The sequence below is a fragment of the Alosa alosa genome, chromosome 3 (genome assembly GCF_017589495.1).
Source record: "Alosa alosa isolate M-15738 ecotype Scorff River chromosome 3, AALO_Geno_1.1, whole genome shotgun sequence".
Lineage (NCBI taxonomy): Eukaryota > Metazoa > Chordata > Actinopteri > Clupeiformes > Clupeidae > Alosa > Alosa alosa.
In genome coordinates this window covers 30,995,556-31,019,701 of record NC_063191.1, presented here as the reverse complement: position 1 = coordinate 31,019,701, position 24,146 = coordinate 30,995,556, and the positions used below count along the sequence as shown (strand labels likewise).

The window sequence follows — 24,146 nt, the reverse complement described above, 5'->3', positions numbered from 1 at the left end:
CCATTGTCTTCCATATTGCAGGTTACCGCCTGAGTGCCATATTGAATTCTATTCAGTCTGGACCTTTCCTCCCAGCTCCCTCTTCAGTTGAACAAGCTGCCAAACCTTCTTCCTCTTCCCTTGTCACCAGTCCATTTGTGTTTGGACAATCTCTTACCCAGCAGCCGCAACCACAGATTCTGAGTAAGTGTGCTCCCTTGACAGTGGGGTGCTTGTTTGATCCCGGATTTTTAATATATGTATTATTATTATTAAATTCTTAGTGTTATAACAAGCCCTTTCCATCTGCCCAAATGTTTTGTGTATGTAGAGAAACCTTTGTAATACTTGTTTCTCCAAATGTACTTCCTGCCATAGCAACAGGTGATGGCCCTTCTCGTAACACACCCACCCCTTATCATTTAAATCAGCTTTATTTTTTATCCTAACCCTAACTGCACATCTGTTAGTCTGCTTTTGAATGAACAAGGTTTAAGGCTGTCACGTTCAGCCAGCGATGCAACAGTCAAACTGGAATTCTGTTAATCGCTTTACTACACACACTACTGGTGGCACGATCACCCATCGATTCAGTGGAGATACACTGACCAGACAGCTGTTTTCTATTATGACGTATCAAAATCACCCTGAAAATAGAAAGGGGCCGATTAGAGCGATGCAATGGGGCAGCCGTGGCCCACTGGTTAGCACTCTGGACTTGTAACCGGAGGGTTGCCGGTTCGAGCCCCGACCAGTGGGCCGCGGCTGAAGTGCCCTTGAGCAAGGCACCTAACCCTCACTGCTCCCCGAAAGCAGCCGTTGTAGCAGGCAGCTCACTGCGCCGGGATTAGTGTGTGCTTCACCTCACTGTGTGTTCACTGTGTGCTGTTTGTGTTTCACTAATTCACCGATTGGGTTAAGTGCAGAGACCAAATTTCCCTCACGGGATCAAAAAAGTATATATACTACTATACTATACAATAGCAACAGTTGCCCCATCGTTCCACGTGTGTGTTTCCCCATTCACTTCAATAGATGCTATTCGATTTTGCCGGTCGCCTGTCATAAATAGCTGTTGCTTCGCCGGCCATGCGTGTAGGCATTTACTTTTGTAAATTCTTCCTCTGGTTCATTGCATACCGCTTGCACTTATTCTTCCTATAGTGAGTGTATGAGCTAAAGGGGGTCACCACGACTACTATATGTTTTCTGTATGTCTAGAATATAGTTCTGCATGATAGCAACTTGGATCTGGGAACTTACAGCCTCTTAAGTAGACCTCTTATTCAATATTAATATAATTTCATGAAAATAAAAAAGCACTTGAGCACTTTGAAGGATCTTTACCAAACCTGGCACAGTTGATCACTATGCCACATGAACTGATCAGGTACTCAAGGTCACATGGTCAAAGGTCAAGGTCACATGGAATCATACATCAGATATTCCTCCACTGTTTGCACAAACACATTGAAATCTGTCTACTGAATATGTTGAAGGATCCTCATAAAACCTGGCACAGTAAAATCACTATAAAGGCTTGATGACACGATGAGATACTGAAGGTTGCACATATTGCAGAGCATGCCAACACCATGCCTATAGTCAGACCATATTGTGATCACAGGCTTCTGAGCTCCATAACCAATGGCTCACTTTTTGATTAACCTCAGGCAACTTCTTTAAAAGCTCATTTCAGTGTCCTCAAAATCAAGCATCAAGTATCAAACACCTTTATTTACACAGAGCTTCTACCACCAACATCTTAACCTTTAGTATGCCTCTGCCAGCTTTAACTCTGTTTGTTATTGACAGAGGTTGACCTTGACCTTTGCCTGCATGACCTTGAATTCCCAATCAGATAATTAAGCATTGAGGAGGAGTAAAGATCCTCTATCACCATAAATACCTAATCAGCCCATTTGACCTTGATGGTCATTTAAGAGTGCCAGGTTTGACGGAAATCCTCAACATGATCAGGAGATGTTGCACCAACACTGTGGTGTCACTGAGAAGTTTACCTTCCATGGAAATTAATTCATTTAAAGTAGGAGTTGTACCTAAGGGACTAGGGGTCTCATGATTCTCCAAATCCTCGATTTGACTTAATTTTAAAGTCACGATTCGATTCAATTTTCGATCTTCGATCTTTTTTAATTACTAATAATGCATTCCTTATAATTGTTACTTTTTTGGCCTTTTCCTATATTCTGTTTCAGGGGCTTTTATTTTGAAACCGCTTTTTATTTTGAAACCGTTCCAACCGCGAGGTTGTAAATAGAACAAACATTAAACATAGACGTGAACATAATAAAATGAAACAACACAGAATGATAATTTGATTTTTCAGCACACTCCGAAGAGACCCAAGGTTAGTGTTCATGGAATATGCACTTATCAATGTGCATTTCATGCCTTCAAGTAATTTTGGACTGTAACTACATCATCTCTTCACTTGTTAAGTTGAGTAAGTTACGTGAATGAACGGCAAAATACTTCCACACCGGTGATTTCAGAGTAGCAAGAGGGGCTTTGATTTCAGTTGGTTGATGTGTTTTTTTTACTGGCTGCAGCCTAAAGTTAGAGGAGTGTTGACACTGCAGTTCAACACGTGTGTGTGTGTGTTTGTGTGTGTATCTGTGTGTGTGTGTGTGTTTGCGTCTTGGACGTGACATACTGGACGTGACATAGGGGGTCTGGCTACATCATCGATTCTACCTTTGAGTTCGAAGTTCGATATTGAGATGTATTTCGATCGATTTCAACTTAAAATTAAAAATTGTGACACCCCTATAAGAGACTGTAAAATCACAAATCTTCCATATCCAACCTGCTATCATGCAAAAATATACTCTCAACTGCATCTCTTGAAGGACCCGTAGTAGAAAGAGGATGAGAGAACAATGGATTGAGAAGAAATACAGAGTATTTTGACATCTTAAATTTAACCCCCTGTGTAAGAAATTCTCCCATCTAGTGGTTAGGAGTTATATAGCAACCAACGTCTTAAGCCCTGCCTCGTTTAGAACTACGGGAGCCGTCACACATTAAAACTGGCACAAGTTCGGGACTCCTAGGCACGTCGAAGCATAAACTTCTCTCTGAATAAGCAATAACAACATATTAATAAAATTTTGTGTACTATTTTATTGCCATTGCTTGTGTGTGATGTCAATGAAACACTCTTTCGGACATGGAATAAATAGTTTCATGGTGCCTGTTAACCGAGCTAGCTAGCTAACAGCTAGTTATGTTCGCTAGCTAGGTAGCAGCTAAGGATTTTGGTTAAACTTGTATATTGTTGCAAACTAACCTGAAATAACACACGTTCAGCAACTTTGTGTATAGTCTACTAGTCCTAGCAAAACTATATTAGGTTAGGTTGTCAACTGTCTCTGGGTCTAGAAACTAGAGATCAAATGAGCCGGTGACAGATCAGAAACAGAGTTATTTTTCTCTTTATTTATTTCGTTGGAAAATACAATTTCAATGTTGGATTGTTAGGAAGACATATGACTTGTAGAAAATGGGCTCGTAACTTACATTGCTGAATGTAGGGAAATTCTGCAGATGAATCCAAGCTAATGCTTTTTGTATGCATGCAGACGCCAAAGACTGAGCTGTATTTCGCATATGTCCCTTGCTGGCCAACGTTATTTTAAAATGGCCCACGTACACGGCGAGTCGACACTGCGCTATGTAAATGTTAAAGAGGATTTCTAAGCCAATAGGTATGCTTCGATTTGGTGGTGGTGGTAATTAAACATGAATGGGGCCACATTTATGAATGAGAGATGTTGATTTTTGTTAACAACTGAAAACGTTACACAGGGGACCTTTAAACTGGACTTGGGCTAAGACAAGAGGAGGACAATTTCGCAGCTAAGCTATAGCTCAATAGATTTGATTTATTTGTCATAAGACAGAGAAAGAAAAGACATTTTTGAGACAAGAAACTTTGCTTTGAGTATCTTGAAAAACAGTCAGCATTTGCACCCTAAAACCTAATTTTGGGGCCATTGGCTACTTGTGTAGTTTTCATGATATATATATATATATATATATATATATATATATATATAGGAGTTATAAGCAGGTATCAAACACAGCTATCACATAATTTCCATGTCTTCCTAAAAATGCAGCTACGGTGTGTTCAGAACTGCTTTCTGCGATTGATTAAGCCTTGTCTCTTTTACATAGTTTACTATGATTATTTGTTCATTCCATACCACCAAGGTATTTAGCTCACCGTTACCATGCCTTTCACTTCAGGGTTGAGCCAAATAAAGCATACCATAGCCTCTGTTGTATATATTCTGGCTCTTCTGGCGCGTCCATGGTTCCAATCATTTAGATCATTATGGAACTTAATGACACTATCTAATATTGAGGTGCATGTCAAGACATTAACAAACATCACTGTCAGGAATGCAACAAAGGCATAGTCATGGTTGGATGCAGGGGGTGCTGGGTCAGGGTACGTGCCTTCATCACCACCCATTAAATTCTTTGAAAATAATATTATATTCTCTTTGATCAAAGTTGCAAGATCATGCCTGATGTGCGCACATAAGTGAGCAGGCAACAGAAAGCACACACTGATTACAGGGCTTCTCATTGTTGCCATTTGGTGAAAGCGAGAGAGAAAAAGGGCTCGTGGGCTATGGGGATGAGCTAGAGGAGATGGACGAGCAATTTTCCCACTGTCTCATTATCAACAAGCTCAAGGCGGTGAAGCAGAGAGCTCTATAGCTCTCTGGAGTTCTAATGAATATGATGTTGACAGTAGTGAAATCTAAATACAAGTGGTCAGCAACGTCTCTGACTCGACCTTAAATACATGTGTAAACAGTGATACATCTTGGCTGACCACTTTTGATCGGCTTACCTAAGACGCATTCTTAAAACAAATGTTAACAGGCCCATGAAATCTGAGATGTCATATCTAATATTGGCAATTTTTAAGATCAATTGCAGCTAACTCGCGCTTGTGCAAAATAAAGTAAGGTAATGATTATAATGCGGAATTATGTTGTCTAAGATAAATGGACTCTTTGTTGTTGTTTGGATAGGTTATGTATGAACTGGTTTCAACTGGCGTGGTTAAGTAAGCCTTTGACAATTTGTGTTCTTTGATTTAATTCTGTTTGCATGAACAAGCCTGCTCTTTAGCAGGTTTGAGCTAATAGACTTGACAACAATTCCAGTAGCATGATTAGAAAAGGACATGTTAGATCATCAACATTTAAATCCAGCGAAATCTAGAAATCTATTTATTTAGAATGAGGACATGTTAGATCATCAACATTTAAATCCAGTGAAATCTTGAAATCTATTTATTTAGAATGAGGCTCAGGGGCCTCATGTCTTCTGATAGCTGAGACACTTCCTTTTTGAGTGGTTCAGTCAAAATCAGCCAGGATGGATTGTATATTTCACTGGATTTTTAAAGGCCAGTTATTTCATGGATCCAGGATACTATGCATCCTGATAAAGTTCCCTTGGCCTTTGGAAATAAAATAGCCCCACATCATCACATACCCTTCACCATACCTAGAGATTGGCATGGTTTTATTTTTATGCTCATTGAGCTCAATGCAAATCAAACCAGCTAATAGGCTAACTGAAATTTGGATCTTGGATCTCAGACACCTTAAGATAATTAGTTTGCCAGGTGAGCCCAATCAAAGGAAAACTACCTGAGAAGGGTGTTCCACATTATTAAGGATGCTGCAGGTTTGAAGAAACGAGGGAAAGAAAAAGGTCTCTCTGCTGCTGAAAAGCGTGAAATTGTGCACTACTTTGGACAAGGTATAAAAACATTGGATATTTCCCGAAAACGTATGCGTGATCATCGTACTGTGAAGAAATTGGTCGCTGATTCAGACCACAGGCAGGTTCGTGCAGACAAACGCATAATAAGGAAGGTTTCTGCCAGACAAATTCATAGGATTTAGAGAGCAGCTGCTAAAATGCAATTGCAAAGCAGCAAACAGGTATTTGAAGCCTCTGGAGTCCTGTGAAACTCAAAGTGTAGGATCCTCAAGAAGTTTGCATAAACCTACTACTATTTGGCCACTCCTAAACAATGCTCACAAGCAGAAACGGTTGCAGTGGACTCAGGAATACATGAAGACTAATTTTCAAACAGTTTTGTTTAAGGATGAGTGCCGTGCAACCCTAGATGGTCCAGATGGATGGAGTAATGGATGGTTAGTGAATGGCCACCATGTCCTAACAAGGCTGAGACATCAGCAAAGAGGTGGCAGATAGAGTGTGGCTACCCGACCCGAGCCCGACGGGTTGGGTTGGGTTCGGACAAATATTTAGAAATTGTAGTCGGGTTCGGTTTGGGTTCGGACACATGGGGGCGATATGCATTGGAAGCTTTACATTTAAATTCCTTATTATGTTGGGTAACCAACAGGTCTGCTTTACATAATGCAAACGTTTGTTTTTTGAGAATAAAGTAAAATGTAAAAAAGACCTAATAGCTTTCTTCCTGTGTGCAAGATTTGTTTATCGTGACAACGCATTTCAGGCATGCCGTCTGAAATGCACACGCGTTGTCACGACTACATAAACAAATGGTTATGCACATTTCGCACATATGCACATAAGCACAGTCTTGGGTGACGCTAAAAAGTTGTTAGCCTATCAGGAGATTTTAAGATTATTTGGCGCTTGCATACTGTGGTAAAGACATAGGCAACCGTAGGCTATAAGGTCGCCTCGCTCAACTGGATGAGGATTTCCTCGAAGTTGCCCCAATTAACGCCGATGCTGCATATGGATCAGTGACAGAGGCACTGTAGTTTCAACGACTGTTGCAGTTCATTTTAAGACTTTTCACAATGGTAAGACAAGAATTCTATTTCAATAGGCTATGCTTGCTTGGGCCTCTTGTGTCAATGTGCGCTGTGTGTGACCTGCGTGCGTGCACGCTCATCTGATTCTGTAGACAATTTGTTGTGTGTTCCGTTTAATGGGCTAAAAAGACAGGCTATCCACAAACGTGAACGTTTTATGACTAGCATGGGAATAACTCAGGCATCATCTGCGTCGGGCTCGGGTCGGGTTCGGACATACAAATGAAACTGCCTGTCGGGTTCGGACGCAACTCTGTCGGACGCGGGCCGGGTTCGGACAGAAATTTGCGGCCCAATCCGCACTCTAGTGGCAGAGTCATGTTTTGGGCCGGAATCATAGGGAGAGAGCTGGTAGGTCCCTTTAGGGTCCCTGACGGTGTGAAAATGACCTCGGCAAAGTATGTAGAGCTTCTGACTGACCACTTTCTTCCGTGGTACAAAAAGAAGAACCGTGCCTTCCATAGGAAAATCATCTTTATGCATGACAATGCACCATCTCATGCTGCAAGGAATACCTCTGGGTCATTGGCTGCTATGGACATAAAAGGAGAGAAACTCATGGTGTGAGAATATTAATACAAGGCATCTTCTATCCAACTTTCTCTTTATCTTTAAACCATTCATTCATCCATTAAACTATCTGCTTATCAATATCCATTAAACTATCCACCACTTCTCCTTTAAGGAAAAGGTTTTTCTATGGCCATTCCAAACGAAAGTTTCAGAATATCCAAATATTTCACCTTCATGATGTCACCAATTTAATGAAGTACACAAGAAAAGCCCTGATGTTACCATCCATGCTTTACAGTTCAGATGGTGTTTTTTGGGCTACAAGCATTACCCTTCTTTCTCCATACATGATGTTGATCATTTTGGTCAAACAAATCTATTTTTGTCTCGCCTATCCAAAAAAAAATTCTGATCTGTCACAGTGCTCCCCTGCAAACTTAAGACCTCTTTTGCTACGCTGATTTGAGGTGGATCATCCCTAGAGAACAAGTGATGATGATACACCACACTCTTTAGTGTGGATACAGATACCTTCATAATGGTTACCCACAACAACTTTGTTGACTATTGCCTTGAATGCATTTGAACCTTTCACATCAACATAGATCATCTTGAGAACATGTACACCTGTTCTCACTGAATGATCTGTGTTTATGTTTCTGTAATATTGTTTGTACAGATGATTGTAGTACCTTCAAACATTTGGAAATTGCTCTCAATGAGGCTCAATCTTTGCTAATTTTTTAAGTTGATTTTGATTTCCCATTGATGACGAGCAAAAGGAGACAATGTCTTCAGGGACGTCCTTAAATGCAGCCACAGATGTGCCCTCAGTTGACCCCTAATAAGGACATCATCACTTTCACGCTTTAAAGAGACAGTGACCTGAGTGCATGTGAACTGAAATTCTGACATTAAAAGCCAAACAAATCTGATCTCCTGATCAACTGTTGGAAAATTGTTTGGACAAAATGTATATTTTAACTAACTTGCCAAAGACATTTGTAAGCATGAAGTCTTTTTTAAAAAAAATATGAGTGAGCTAAAACACAGTTTACATGTGGACGAAAGGCCTAAATGCATAAAGAAATTATTAGTCAATGCATAACCTTGTGCACATGAATTTTTAACGCATCTGAAATTAGTTGGGTTAGTTTGTAAACCTTCCAGATTAACCTCCTCACTAAAAGCATGTGCCTATAGAAAAACTTCCTATGGGAGTTCAAAGTTAAATTAAGACTAATATGATAAATAATGTGAAGCATAAAATTGTGCAACAGAATTTGTAAGAGTCATGGTGGAGTTTACTAATTTGGGCTTTGATTGAATGGAAGCATTTTTTGAATTAACAAACTTGTTATCTTTCTTGGAACCAACAAGTACAGTCAATTATGGCAATTACACTGGGTAAACCTGACATTGTGAAATACATTTTAGTATTGTATAGTGTTGACATCAACTAGGTGATCCCTTCCCATACAACTGTCATGATGGATACATTGACAGTGGAGTTTTGATAGTAAAAGGCCTGCAGAAGTAACACAAGAAATTTTGACCACTGTGATTGACCATTTAGACTACTTGCATCACCATAGTTTGCCTTGGTGTCACCAATCTACAAGTCATAAATGTAATGTGTACTGTACTGGGAAAATGTGACAGGAATTTATGGATGTTAGGATTCTTTCAAAACAACTGTACTTTGTACTTATCTAATTGATCTAATAACAGTATACAAAATGCAGTGTTAAAAAATCAAATCAATATTTGGTGCGACCTCATTTTTTGTGTACATACACAAATTACAATACATAACAGCAGCAAATAAAAGCAAACCAAAACACAACAATGCCCCCCAGGAGTAAGTACATAAAAATACACATATGTATAAAGCATACAAATTCAACAAAGCATTAGGTAGTCACCCTAACAGAGTACAAAGCAGGTCGCATCTGAGAAACTAGTGTTCTCCAAGTAGGACCAGATGCATCTTATCCTGATTGTTAAGGTTCTGCCATAACAAATCCATTATTTAAGATTTGGCGAAATCTGGAATCGAGAGTAGATTAATACATATTGTATTTGTGACTAGAGATAGAACAGTATGAAAATTTGACTTCACAATTATAGTGAAAAAAATTATCATGGTTATCGGTATTATTGCAATATTATTAATGTGCAGAAAAGGTTTTTAAGTCTATCACCAATCACAGACTTAATTGTCCTGTCCACCATGCACAGTAACGACAAATTTAAAGGTCAACAGAATAGCATTCATATAGCATAGTGTCTTGTCATGAAAGTGGTGTGGCTCCTTTAAAAAACTGTGTGACTGGTGGAAGGAGAAAGAGAAAACACTGATGAATAACTAGGAGCGGGCAACTAAAACAAAGTTAGTGAAGCAGACTTAGTTTGAATAGTTTGAACTGTTGGTTACTGGATAAACATGCAACTCTTTTGACTGAAGCTGTATATTGCAATTGCCTGTTGCTTACAACCTGCAGTTTAAGTGAGGGAGTTAGCCCTGAAGTTCCTGTGATTAAATTTTGTGATCAGCTGAAGCAGGAAAAGTGAACATATTTCCCAGTAACGTTTACAAAATCTAATTTAAGATGAATGTAAGCTAACAAAACACTCCCAATTTACTGTACAAATGCCAATTAAAGGGACATCCCAACCCTTATTGAGAGAGGAGAGGAATACATGAAAAGCTTGGATTTGCATCAATTGTCTATGATGTGTCTATCCATAATTGAAAAGGCATATCTCCGCAACAGGCAGTCATAAGACCCCATGTCTTATTGGACAAAGGACTTATTGGACAAAAATGTTGACACCAAATACACAGTTAAATGATAAAACAAATGCAGGGGTATTTATGCAGTTCATGGTTTGACTTTAGTCTTTAAACTCTAATGGTTTGAGAATTTTTTAACCCCCATGTTGTGTGTAGAATTAATTTAGAATTTTAGAATTAAATTAGTAAAACAGAAAGATCTTAATGTGGTTTATATTGTTAGGATATGTAATCTATTAATGCTGTAATGTGCAGGTGACCGGGGTAACCTGACTGTCTGCCCTATTTCACCGGCTGGTAAACTGCGACAAGAGACATGCTCCACTAAATCTGACAGCCAGGGACGGAATTTGTCCAACCACACAAAAATCAAGAATGACAGCATGTCAGCCAGTGAGGCTCTGATATTGAAGTCAGACACTGCAAAGCTGAAGTCAGACTGCCATAGCCGTTCACACTCACCAAACCATAACACTCTGCAGGCCCTCAAGGCTGATGAGAGGACTTCAAGCCACCGGGCTGAATCACCCAATCCGGGCTCCCGGTCCTCCTCTCCAAAACAGAAGGCTTTCAACTCTGGTAGATCAAGCCCATCCTGCACCAACGCTCCCCGCTCTATTTCTCCCCATGACAAGAATCTTCCTCTGAAAGGTAGTCCATGTTCAAAGGCTCGGCTGGACCCCCCCCGTGAGAGGTCCAAGTCTGACTCTTACACTTTAGATCCTGATACCCTTAGGAAGAAGAAAGTTCCATTGACAGAACCTTTAAGAGGAAGGTCCACCTCACCCAAGCCAAAAATCCCTCCTAAGGATAGTGGCAAAGGTCGGAGCAATGTGGAGAATCGCACTCCGTCACCTCATGTTGTTCAGGAGAACCTTCACAGTGAGGTAGTGGAGGTTTGCACTTCTGGCACCTTGCTGTCTACTGATGAAACAAATGATGAAAATGCTGAGCTGCGGAGTGCTGAGGAGGGTTCCTGCAAGGTGCATTTCAGCATTGGGAAGGCTCCTGTTAAAGAAGAGCTGGAGAGCCGATCTTCACCTAAGGTCAGCCGTAAGACCTCAAGCCGACACTTGCGCCCTAAAAAGGACAAATCGGGGCCTCTTTTTAAGGGAGAGACTTTGCGCCAAGAGCCAGCCAAGCAGGCCATGTCGCCTTCAGTGGCAGAGTGTGCTCGTGCTGTTTTTGCTGCTTTCTTGTGGCATGAAGGTATTGTCCATGATGCCATGGCCTGTTCCTCCTTTCTTAAGTTTAACCCGGACTTGAACAAGGAGCATGCTCCCATTCGTAGTTCCCTTACTTGCCAGAAAGGTATAGATGTGAAGGAAAACAAACTTAAGAATAGGCACTCTCTGGAAATCTCCTCTGCCCTCAACATGTTTAATATCTCCCCTCATGGGCCTGACATCTCTAAGATGGGTAGCATCAATAAGAATAAGGTGCTTTCCATGCTCAAAGAGCCACCACTGCCTGAGAAGTGTGAAGACGGTAAGGGAGAGCATATGTCCTATGAGATGACCAGTCACACTTCCATGAGGTCAAAGTCCATCTTGCCTCTCACTCTGCAGCATCTTGTGGCATTCTGGGAGGACATCTCTATGGCCACCATTAAAGCTGCCACCCAGAATATGATCTTCCCCAGTCCAGGCTCCAGTGCTATCCTGAAGAAAAAGGAGAATGAAAAGGACAGTAGAAAGTCTAAAAAGGAAAAAAAGAAGAAAGAGAAGGTAGAGGTGCGTCCCAGGGGGAACTTGTTTGGGGAGATGGCTCAACTTGCCATGGGAGGCCCAGAGAAGGACACCATCTGTGAACTGTGTGGAGAATCTCATCCCTATCCAGTCACCTATCACATGAGACAAGCCCATCCAGGTAGGAACTTGATCGACATTTCCTGCTCTTTCATATGAATATTCTTTGATGTGTCAGTTAAGAATATACTAATGTTTATCAATTTTTTCTTAGGTTGTGGTCGTTATGCTGGAGGCCAAGGTTATAACAGTATTGGGCATTTCTGTGGGGGTTGGGCTGGTAATTGTGGAGACGGAGGCATTGGTGGGAGCACCTGGTACCTTGTGTGTGATCGCTGTAGAGAGAAGTACCTCAGAGAGAAGCAGACAGCTGCCAGAGAAAAGGTATCTACTTGTGTCAAATACAGCCTTTTGCTCATGAAAAGGGCATCATATTTCAATGGTACCAATATTGGAAGCCTGACCTACAGTAATAATTCTTTTAAAAAAAATCTTAAAACAGACATACAGTGGCGGACCGTGCGTTCAGTGGTTAGGCCTTCGATGATGATTATTTTTTCAGAAAAAATAATAATAGGGGGGCGTTCCGGGGGGTACCCCCCGAAGATTTTTTTTGCATTTCAGCGTTAAAATGTGCAATTTCCAGCATTTCACGGTGGGGGAAAAAAGTTTTCCCTTTCTAACGCAAATCTGTGTAGCACTCTAGAATCTTCGTTAGACAAACAATTAATGTTCCGAGCTGAATTCCGCATTGCTTAGATCTTATCCGCAGCAAAGTGAATAGGCTGCTAGGCTAGGCTACTTATTTATCACCCATATTCATTAGAATCTGCTGCCTGCTACTGTCCGGTGAAGACGTGCAATTTAGTCCATGTCATATTGAAAGTGAACACCAAGTGCGCTCAGGTAGGCCTATGGGTTTTTGCAGACTATTTTGAAATATTTAGGCTATCGGTTGCCTACTATGTTCATGACTTGCACGCACATATGACACTGCCACAGGTCTACAATGATGTGTTCATTTAATAGTTTAATCTGACATCAGCAAACTTGCTTCAGACTGTTTGTAGGGCTCTCCTACTTAGCTATAGCTTTAACGTTAACGTTACAATGCAACTGTTGTAGGTTGTGCTGCTGCTCTGATTGCTAACAGCTAAGCTAATGTGGAACTACAGTAGGCTATCCTACAGTGTTTGCCAAATGAGAAAATGTCTTAACAGAAAATGATAAGAAAATGTCTCAGCACACCACCATGATATTACACATAAAAGTCAGAAAATGTTTTGCCCTATGCTGCTACTGCTTGTTGCCTATTTGATAATGTCTGATGGCCACGCCATTGATTTCACCAATAATGTCCACAAAACACAGATATATAAATATAGTCAGACTAACTAGCAGGGCAGAAAAAACCAAGGCAAATGACAATTTTCACATAGATGCCGATCCAGACAGCTTCACCAAAGCCACATCAACTCACACACAACTTAGTAGTAACCAAGCACTGCGGTTTGCAAGCAACACAAAACACTTTTTTATATAGAAAAGGGCCAGATTACAAGTATGTATTACAAGTCTATGTTATCAAATAAACATGAAACAAAACTTACCAATTCCTGCATAGGCTACTGACCAGCTACAGTACGTGCAGAGCTAGCTGACATTATGTGCATCTTGCTAATGTAGTCCAGTTGACACTGTAACGTTACATGATATAATTTTGCTTAATGAAGGCTTATCAATATATATTTTTTTAAACCAAAACGGTCAATATACTGTCCATAGCTATAACCATAGCCATGTCAGTGTGACATGTACTTTTCCAGTGAATGTCAGTCTTCAGTCTGACTGACAGAAGATGCTCACGAAGTTCCTCAAGTCAAATAGATAGCATCAAAATTTGTGATGAACGGTTCCAAGTATTCTTTTCGAACATTGCAGGCCCAACTGCAGTCGGACCTGCCTTCCTTGCCATAATAGGTAGATTTGATTGGCTAATCAGTCAGATGTAGCCATCAATCAACCCGAATCCAAACATATGATTTCTAATGGTTGCTTAGGTACCGAAAACGCAGTGATTCCTTGTGAAGGCCTGATGCGGGCCTTAACAAGAGAAGACATGCGATTGGATAAAAATGTATCGCACCCCCTCACTATTTGTTCACACAGTCTGTCAATCAAATATAGCGGACAGTGGTAGGATATGGTAGTAGTCTAGTCAAGAACGATCGGGAAGGAGAAGAAGAAGCGAATAATAAATGGTAAAGTAAAATGTTATTAAAGTACAATGTTATTTTTCATTCGTTTGAAAATAGTTAGGCCTTCAGAGAAGGCCTTGAAGGCCCTGACGGTCCGCCACCGCATACAAGTATAGTGTGTAAACATGATGATCAATAACAGTTAATAAGTGAACAGCTTATCTGATCAAGGTGTTAATATGAGTATTTTTATTCTGATTACTGCATGAATCCGATTCTATAATCGAATTAAATCTGCCCATTCAAACCCACATATTATTGCTCTATTATGATGTCACTAGTTTAAAGTTATTGAAGATTCCGCAATGCCTAGTAGAAAATAAATGAACTATGGCTTTTATTTTGAAACTTGTCTTAACGATTCTCATGTCATTCAGAAAGTCATATAATATTATTAAAAAAGGAGAAGCAGCATCAAGAATATAAGCGGAATGATTTTCTTTTTTTTTTTTTTTTTTTTTTAAAGAATGACAACAATAGAATAACATTCTATCCAATCCGTCCTAGGTGAAGCAGTCCAGGAAGAAACCTCTGCAGGTGAAGACCCCACGAGCTCTGCCCACCATGGAAGCTCACCAAGTGATCCGTGCCAATGCCCTCTTCCTACTGTCTCTGAGCAGTGCAGCAGAACCAAGCCTTCTTTGCCATTATCCACCAAAGCCCTTCCATGGACAGTTGCCCAGTCTTAAGGAGGGCATTTCTGAGGATATGCCCAACAAAATTGGCTGCCTCTACTTGCAGACCCTGGCACGGTACAATATCCATGTTGCACATTTGAAATGTCACTGATATTGTAATTGTGTATGTGGTCCATAAGTGTCTGTCGACAGCCATACTGTACAGCCCTGTAGCGTCTGTTGGCGGCCGACATATTTCTATCACTGTGTTTGGAAGCTTTGTTTAATTCACTTTATTTTGATATGTGCAAATAAGTCAACACATAACTATGAAGGTCGAGTAAACAAAAAGATGTGAATGAAACTATTTTATAGTATTTTTTTTCCCTCTTATGTCTCCTTCCAACATGCAACTTGCTGTCCGTGGCTGCCTCAACTGATATTTATAACAATCATAATGACTGGCTACTCTTACCTTCTTCCTTGCAATTTAACAAACTAACTCATTATCTTGCTTTCATCCTACAGGCAAGTTATCTGGCTTATTAGATTATTAGAGCCAATATTTACCTCAGTCAGTGGTAAGGGAAGCACACCATACTCCCTGGAGCAGGCTATTGAGTGGCATAGGATAGTGAAGCTTTAATGTGAGGAGGAATGGGGTGTGCACTCCCACACATTGTCCTCAAATGCAATGTGCAGTTATTTAATGTGCCTCGGCATTATTCAAAATTGAAAAAAAATGTCTTTCAAGTCCATGGACTAGCTAGTCTCCCTAGCAGACACCGGAGAGGAATTCACGCTGAGTTCTGAATGTCTTTGTCCCCTCTGTATGTCTTCTGCTGGGACTGGTTGCTCGCCGCCAGTTTGCTGATTCCCTGCATCAGAACCATCGAGTGGTGAGGAGGGACAGAAGTGGGTAGAACCACCGTGAAGTGTGGTGGGAGGCACAAGAACGGCAGCGCATAGCGTCTCAACAACATACGCAGTACCCATGCAGAGTCTGTGCATGTAGGTCAAGCTCTTAAGTGAGCAACAAGCACTGACTGGGGGGGCCGCTGTGTCCCTCTGTGTGGCCTCATTCCCTGAGGGCCACTATTCCCTGGCCAAAGAGGCCCCCAGACGAGAAGGCTGAACTAGTGCCTGTGCAGCCAACGGAAATCTGCCGCCATGCTCAACTCTTTTATGAAATAATTACCACCTTTAGAATGGCTTTCTCAATACCCTTGAAGAAGGCTCTAAGGAAGGCAGTAAGTTTAGTTCAGAGGAGTTGAGTCCGGTGCGCTGTGAGATTGAGCTCTCTGGCGGGATGGAGGCTAAATTCTTTGTGATTCGATTGGAGTGTTGCTGAGGAATGTAAAGAATATATAGCATAATTAGTTTATCATGGAGCGATAGATGGGTGATTCATACGTCATACGAGGATGACTTCCCATTGGTCAACTTCAAATGACTTAATGATTAAAAGAGAACATTACACACCAAAGTGTCTTAATAAAACAAGGCCATTTGAGTGAGTGGAACTATCGACCAGCCCTGGGTTACATCTAGCCCATCAATAAATAATATTACCCCATCTATCTGCAAGAATATCAGGACCGTGATTCCAGGAGTTTCTTAAACTGATACGCTGGAGATTTAGGTTGGTAAAAGTACGATGCAGAGATTCTAATTTGACTGCAAAAATCTGAGGACGTGGCAGCATAGCGGCTAAAGAGCTGGGCTAGCATGCAGTAGCTTAAAAAGTTGTAAGTTCAATTCCCAGCTTACACCGTTATGCCCTTGAGCAAAGCACTTAACCAAAGTCCTTTTAGGCAAGTCCCTCCACTCGGCGGCCATATTGCAACGCGTTTTGGGTACTCATCGGGCAACCTATTCGGCAGAAATGCGCGTGCGCAAGGCTTCACGGCATCAATCTTGCTCCAGTGGCGAGTTCACCACACATGATTGGCACGATGTCTTGACAACACACCATATTATTGGCTCAATGTATTCACATCACACCACATGATTGGCTCAATGTATTCACATGTCAACGTTTTGCCGAGGAAGAGGTGTGATATGTGTATACAACGGCCATATTGGCGTTACAAACTAGCCCCATGCATTTCTATGGAGGATTTTTTGAGCACTGTGTCTCCTCATTAGAAAGTCTCTGACTTAACCCCGAGTTGCTCCAGGGACAATGGCCCTTGTAATATAATTGACAGATGTAATTCACTTTAGATAAAAGTGTCTGCTAAATTAAGAAATGTAAATGTTTTCACACATATTTATGTAAATTAATTAGTAAAACTGGTACTGGTTTCCATTCCTGTACAGGCAACATACTGAAAACTTTGGGTCCTATCAGGATGACAGCTTGTTTCAAGACGAGTTACGCTACCTGAGGTCCACTTCAGTCCCCGCACCTTATATTTCAGTCACACCTGATGCCTGTCCTAATGTGTTTGAGGAGCCAGAGACCAACATGAAGTCAATGCCCCCTAGGTAATGGACCTCTTCATGCCCCTTCAGAACTGTTATGTGCTTTAAGATGCCTGTAATGTACAACCCCAACAAGAAAAAGATGGGACGTTGTGTAAAATGCAAATAAAAACAGAATGTGGCAATCTGCAAATATTGTAAACCCATATACATGTATAGCTGCAAAAAAGACACAGACAACATCAAATGTTGAAAATTAAATTTCCATTTTCGTGGAAAATATATGTTAATTTTGAATTTGATACCAGCAACACATTGTTGGGATGAGGGCAACAAAATGCTGGAAAAGTTATGTAATGATAAAGACAACAAGTTATGAATATTTCGCAACTAATTAGGGTAACTGCCTCTCTGTGATGCTCTTCACTTAACCATGGTGTCAGAGTCTCTTAGAAGTAAAGATGTAGAGGTGTTCATCACTCTGTGTAAACCTGTGTGGACAAATGATAAAACAATGTAAATAATGCTTCTAAACATGAAATTGTGAGGTTTTTGAGGATTTCATCATTTACGGTATATAACATAATTAAAGGAAAATTCCGGTATTTAGCACTTTGAGTCCCTGTTCTGGTTTGTTTTGGATGAACTAGAGTGTTGGACACCGAAATTTTGACGATTGGTCCTGTCTCGACTTTCTGACTCGTTTTCAATCACCTTTGACTGCTCAGGATGGCTGCCAACAGGCATACTGTAGTAGGCTACTCAAACATGTCCTGAAACAACCCTTAATGTTTGTTTTCAAAACTGTGCAACTCACCGAGTGGTTAGTGGTGTTCGTTGATGTTCCAAAACAAGTAGCATGGCGAAATACAGTTTCTGTCGTGTTTTATTTGGCATTTTGTAAAATCCCATTGATTTCTTTTGGAAGACTCATTGCACGTTGATATTACTGCGCCACCGTCTATGCTTCAGGTTCAAATATTGAGCGGAAGTTTATACGCGGTTGTGAGGTGTCTGAATAAATAGTTCCACAATAGGCCTAGCAAATAAGAAGGCTGGAAATCATATACATTGCGCCGATATATTTGCTTTTAATAATCAACGAACACCACTAACCACTCGGTGAGTTGCACAGTTTTGAAAACGAACGTTAAGGGTTGTTTTAGGACATGTTTGAGTAGCCTACAGTATGCCTGTTGGCAGCCACCCTGAGCAGTCAAAGGCGATTCAAAAAGGGACTCAAAGTGCTAAAAACCGGGATTTTCCTTTAAAATATTTGGAGAATCCAGAGAAATCTTTGCAAACAAGGGACAGAGCTGAAAAACAATATTGGATGGCTGTGGTCTTTTGGATCTCAGATGGTTCTGCATTAAAACCAGGCCTGTTTATGTAAAGAAAAAAAAACATTGTATGGGAAACTGTATGCTAGTGTAAACCTTAAAGTGGAAAAAGGTCCTGTGGTTAGACCAACCAAAATGGGCTAAAGAGGAGAGAAACTACCCAACTTGGGAACTTCTTATAGTGCTCAGTTCAAAATGCAGCATCTATGATGGTGTGGAGGTACTAGGGATGTCACTGTTGTGAAAAAATAAAAAAATTGAATCGATTGTTAAATCGATATTCCATGTCTAAACACTTTTCCATTTTCAACGCCAAATATAGGCCAATCCATGGACAACTAACGGGCATTAGGATGAATGTAAAGAGGGCGCTTGAGACGCTCAAGTTAGCAATATTTCTGACCGTTTATTGGTGTGAAGTTTCGTGCACAATGACAACAGGAGAGCAACATTCTCGAAAAACAATAAGCAGAGTGGACTGCCATAACATCATTGAAAAACATTACTACAGGCTTCAACATGGCTGTGTTTACAATTAGAAATGTCAAACAAATTTCGCCTATGTAGGAACTCAGGATCGCACAGTTTGCATATCACTTTGTCCTTCACCATAGTTTGAACTACAGTCCAAAACCCGAAGTGCTTCCATATCGAACTCCTCAAGTTATTAGGGGTTATCACTCATCTCTCTCATGTCGCACAGGTTGATCGCCGATGTCCTCCATTTGTTAGCAAAACACCAGCTGCAGCCGATTGAAACTATAGACTGTTTCCGGTGCGTAAAATTGTTGGGAATTTTCTTTTTAGCTTTCGCAATGCCTACTGCACTTTCGGAATTCTTTATTTTCTTTTTCTGCTTGTTTCTGAGTTTTGTTGATGGTTTTCTTACATCTATCTTTTTTATTTGATTAATTCATTTAAAATGAATAGTGTGCATATTCGGTTAAAATCGATTCCCTATTTTAGTTTTCAAAACTTCTGTTGGTTGGTCCAATCGATTGTGCAATCAATAATCGATTTTTGAACATAAAGTGACAGCCCTAGGAGGTACTGTACATTAGTGCTTACGGCATAAGCATCTTGCACATCGGCAAGGTGCAATCAATTCTAAATTATGAGAGATTAATGATGAGCTCTGTTTATGTAATGAAGTGATATCTTAGTAAATTACACGCAATACAGCAAAGCACAGCGTTCGCTTTCTGCGTATAGAAAAACTCGGTAGGCTATTAGGGCTTTCATTGTACATACAGCCCTGAGTGTTGGCCTTTGCCAAGCTTCTTCAAACTTTGCAAACTCACCTGGGTGATGTTGTTTCAAGTGCGGGGTGCGAGTGCATTTGACCGGCATTATATCAACATATCTCAGACTTACCGGCTGGTTGCGGGTCATGGCCGATCACATGAAAATCGGCCAATTCCGGTCACCAGCTGTGATCAGTTGGTGCATCTCTACATTTTACACAATGTCCCAAATGTCTGTGTTGGGGATGTTCTTTATCCAGAGTTGTTATCATGTCTTACAAGTATATGATATCATACATAACCTACTTTATACCTATACTGTAGCTTAGAGACCAGTCCCATCACTGACAGTGACACAGCCAAGAGGACAGTGTTCCAGCGATCCTACTCTGTGGTGGCCTCTGAGTACGACAAGCAGCACTCTTCCCCAGCTAGAGTAAAAGCTGTACCAAGACGCAGGGTTCACAGTGGGGATGCAGGTAAACTAGTACATCTCACACAATCATGCTCAGCTGCTTAAGCAGTGTCTCCAAGTTTGTAATCAATTTGTAAGATCCATAGGGCATGATAATGCTAAAATGGCAGTACACTGCAAAAAGTGATATCTTACCAAGTGTTATAATCTTAAGATAAAAAAATCTAGTTAGTATTATTTTAATATAAAGATACTTACTTTGAGCTTTCTTGTAAAATGATTTGACTTAAAATAAGTCAAATAAGTACTCGCGCCTATATAATGCTAAATTCACCAAAAGTTAGCATTCTAACCATTCAATTCCTTGGAAATGCATGGAGCAACTGGAATCCATGCATTTCCACAGAATTATTTTTGGAATCTGATCCCTTATCATACCTGTTCATTCATACTCGTCGCTTGACTTATCGTGACTAAATTCAAGATGGCCGCGAACGGTAAACTTCCTTAAGGTACTGTCTGTATAAATCGTCTTGTAAATAAACTACCAGTGTTTTTTCAAAGTTCTCAATGTCTCGTTTTAAATGTCAGGGCCCTCGGAAGTCTACCAATGAAGTGTGGAGATACTTTGAGCCTCATAAATGGTGTTAAACAGTGATTTATTTGCATGGCTAGGCCGATGCCGAGGCACCCCCATTAAAAAAGCTGTTGGTAGCATCGGCTAGCTAGCGCCAGATTTCGGAGTGTAGGGGACAAGCCGAGATGAGCTATGAGACATACGTTCACATTCGGTATCATGTTTAAACACACTTCAATATCACACCGGAATTCTCCTTTAAATCCTTTCAACCTATTCCCAGTCCTAACACTAAAAAAACGAATGTCACTTAATAACAGAAGCATTATGTCATAAACATTTATGACTTATTTATGACTTGTTCATGACAGTGTCATGTCACTCTTTTGTCGATACTGTCAAGTAAAGTGTAACCAATTTTTGTTGATGTTGTACCTTTAGATCAATAAAAAAAAAAGCAGTTGAGATTTTTTATCTGGGCTGCTCTCTGAATGCAATGGCCCATCAGTCAACCCGATGGTTCTTAAACTGGGAGTTGTCAAAAATATGGGATGAGCAGTGCAATGATTTGCTGTCTGACTTAAAGAAGATTTCTAAAAGCTTTTAGACCAACATGTTTAAAAACTGGGATATTCAGTAGCCCTAGATAGGCTTACAAATCAGTGTTTCCATAATGTTCCTCAGAAAGTGCAATGTACATTTTCCAATGATGAGCTTGAAGATGCTGTGTGTGATCTTACCAGTGACAGAACACTATGCAGCTTTCTCTTGCCACAGGAGCACCAGTTATACATTGGATGAGTGCTAGTTATCCATTGGAAAATAATAATCAGATTGTCAAAGGCTGCCAAGCATTAATTTCCTTTTGTGTTGACATAGCCTAGCTATGAGAGAAGACATTTTCTTGCCTCTACCACCAATGCCTATCTCACATTTTGTGAAACTAAATTGGAGCTCGGAGATAAGGGGTTCGCATGGTTTGCCAATGTTTTTTTTTTTGGGGGTTGCCAGACAAAGTTGAAGAACAACTGAGTTCAACTGTATTATTCCGTACTGGTTAATTCCCATGGTTTTCTTGACATACAGTTGCAAATTGTATTTTGATTTGATTCACTACTCCTGTTCCTTTTGTATCCCTCTCTGAAGAAGTGGGTTCCTCTCTCTTGCGTCATCCTTCTCCGGAGCTCTCTCGGCTGATCTCAGCCCACGGCTCTCTTAGCAAGGGTGAACGCAATTTCCAGTGGCCTGTGCTAGCCTTTGTCATCCAGCACCATGACTTGGAGGGCCTGGAGGTGGCAATGAAGCATGCATTACGGAAGTCAGCTTGTCGCGTTTTTGCCATGGAGGTAACTTTCAAATTAACTGCCATTAACTAACAATAAAATCATCATGGAGTGTTCCCTCTTTTTACACATCAAACTGTTTCAGTGTCTCAATTTTTATTCTGTTTATGTTCTTGCAGGCATTCAACTGGCTGTTGTGCAATGTGATTCAGACCACCTCCCTTCATGACATTCTGTGGCATTTTGTGGCATCTCTGACTCCTTCACCCTTTGAGCCTGAAGAAGAGGAGGACGAGGACAGCAAAGGCAACAAAGATATTATGGAACAGGTCAGGTTTAGGGCTTTAAACTAGTCAGACTAATCAGATTGCTAACATTGCCAGTGAGAAAACTGTTTGTAATGGTTGAAGCCAAATATCTCATTTGTTTCTGAATAAACAAAGGGGTTTCTCCAACATCCTTAGGCGATACCTGGTATTCCACTTGTATAAAGGCATATTAAAACCATATATATATGTAATGTATATATAGTTTGATATACATTGCTCATTTAAGATAAATTAGGAACTCATGAACAGTTATTAAGATAGATACAATGCTGTGAAAAAGCACCTTTCTTCTATTTTTGCATATTTGGCACACTAAAATGTTTCTGATAATCAAACTAATTTGACCTTTTAGACAAAAATAACCAGAGTAATCACAAAATGCAGTTTTTAAATCATGATTTAATTTCTTGAAGAAAATGCCTGATCTAAGGAAATTAGGGAAAGGGGCTCTGGTACCCCAGCGAACCATGATGAGAGCCATTATCTACAAATGGAAAAAACTTGGAACTGTCGTGAACCTTTGAGTGGCCGGCTTACCAAAATTTCTTCAATAGCGCATCGATAACTCATCCAGAAGGTCACAAAAGAACCCAGAATAACATTTAAAGAACTGCAGGCCTCACTTGCCTCAGTTAAGGTCAGTGTACATGATTTTACAATAAGAAAGAGGCTGGGCAAAAATTGCATCCATTGGAGAGTTGCAAGGCGAAAACCACTGCTGACCAAAACGAACACAAAGGCTTATATCACATTTGCAAAAAAAATAAAATAAATAAATAACATTTTTCAGGGGCTGCTTCAGGGCAACTTGCCAATTGATGGAACCACGAATCTTGCTCTTTACCAGAAAATCCTGAAGGAAAATGTCCGGCCATCAATTTGTGATTTAAAGTGTAATTCCAGCAAAGATTGACCCAAGGATGTTTTCTGCATTAAAACACATCAAATAAGCCGTGGAGACAGTACAGTATTTTTCGTTGATCAACCACTACAGAGCTTGCTCCAGTATACGCTATAGCCCCAAATAGCAAATAGTGCATTAGCTAAGCGCCATGAGCGAAACGCTTCTCAAATAGCATTTTTTAAACCAGTAATATTGTTCAAAACAGCATCAAACCTAGTCAGTAGCTTGCTCAGGGTCCCTACACATAAAACAAAGCACCAACAACGTAGTTAGCGAACCCGAAGTTTATTACAGAAGACTAAAAGAACACTTACCCCATCAGCTCCTCTCGAAGAAAAGTCTGTATAAGGCATTACCTTCCGGCAATAAACGTCATGCTCCGTGTGAGATCTCGGTCTTCTGTGAGATTAACAGTCTTCAGGTTCGTTAACTATGTTGTTGGTTCTTACATGTGTCAAGGACTCCTGGCAAGATGGCGGTCACTGGAACAATAATAAGATAATGTACTGAGGAAAAGCCAGATGTCACAGTACTGACTTGTACAGACTTTCTTCTCACAAGATGGCGGCATCCTAAAGAAGAGCACTGACAGTCATTTTTAAACCCTACACTCATAAAGATAGAAATACTGTCTGCAGAGGCCCTCTCCATTGTAGAATAGATGTTCAATGATTTTTTGAGCCTTGTTAATAGCTTGAAAAAGCTATTTATTTTAATATTGTGAAGTTGCCCTCAAAGGCTATGTTATACGAGTTGAAAATGCCCAGTCCAATCTTACTCAAAACTGTATCAGTTTACGTTGTTTTGGCCCTGAATGAATATTTACACATTTTACAGCATAAT

At 40.4% G+C, this 24,146-nt stretch overlaps 1 protein-coding gene across 16 annotated transcripts in view; it reads left to right on the top strand.

The window, feature by feature from the left end:
- Positions 1–24,146, top strand: part of mycbp2 (MYC binding protein 2) — a 283,844-nt gene that overhangs the window by 173,055 nt on the left and 86,643 nt on the right. For 10 of the 16 annotated variants that reach the window (XM_048239181.1, XM_048239179.1, XM_048239178.1 and 7 more), the window contains 8 exons: positions 22–183; positions 10,417–12,030; positions 12,124–12,293; positions 14,675–14,919; positions 17,107–17,274; positions 20,120–20,274; positions 21,934–22,133; positions 22,250–22,399. In XM_048239181.1, the coding sequence (XP_048095138.1) occupies positions 22–183; positions 10,417–12,030; positions 12,124–12,293; positions 14,675–14,919; positions 17,107–17,274; positions 20,120–20,274; positions 21,934–22,133; positions 22,250–22,399 (2,864 nt within the window). The remainder of the gene's footprint in view (positions 1–21; positions 184–10,416; positions 12,031–12,123; positions 12,294–14,674; positions 14,920–17,106; positions 17,275–20,119; positions 20,275–21,933; positions 22,134–22,249; positions 22,400–24,146) is intronic. The other 6 variants (XM_048239193.1, XM_048239192.1, XM_048239188.1 and 3 more) reach the window with 1 other exon arrangement.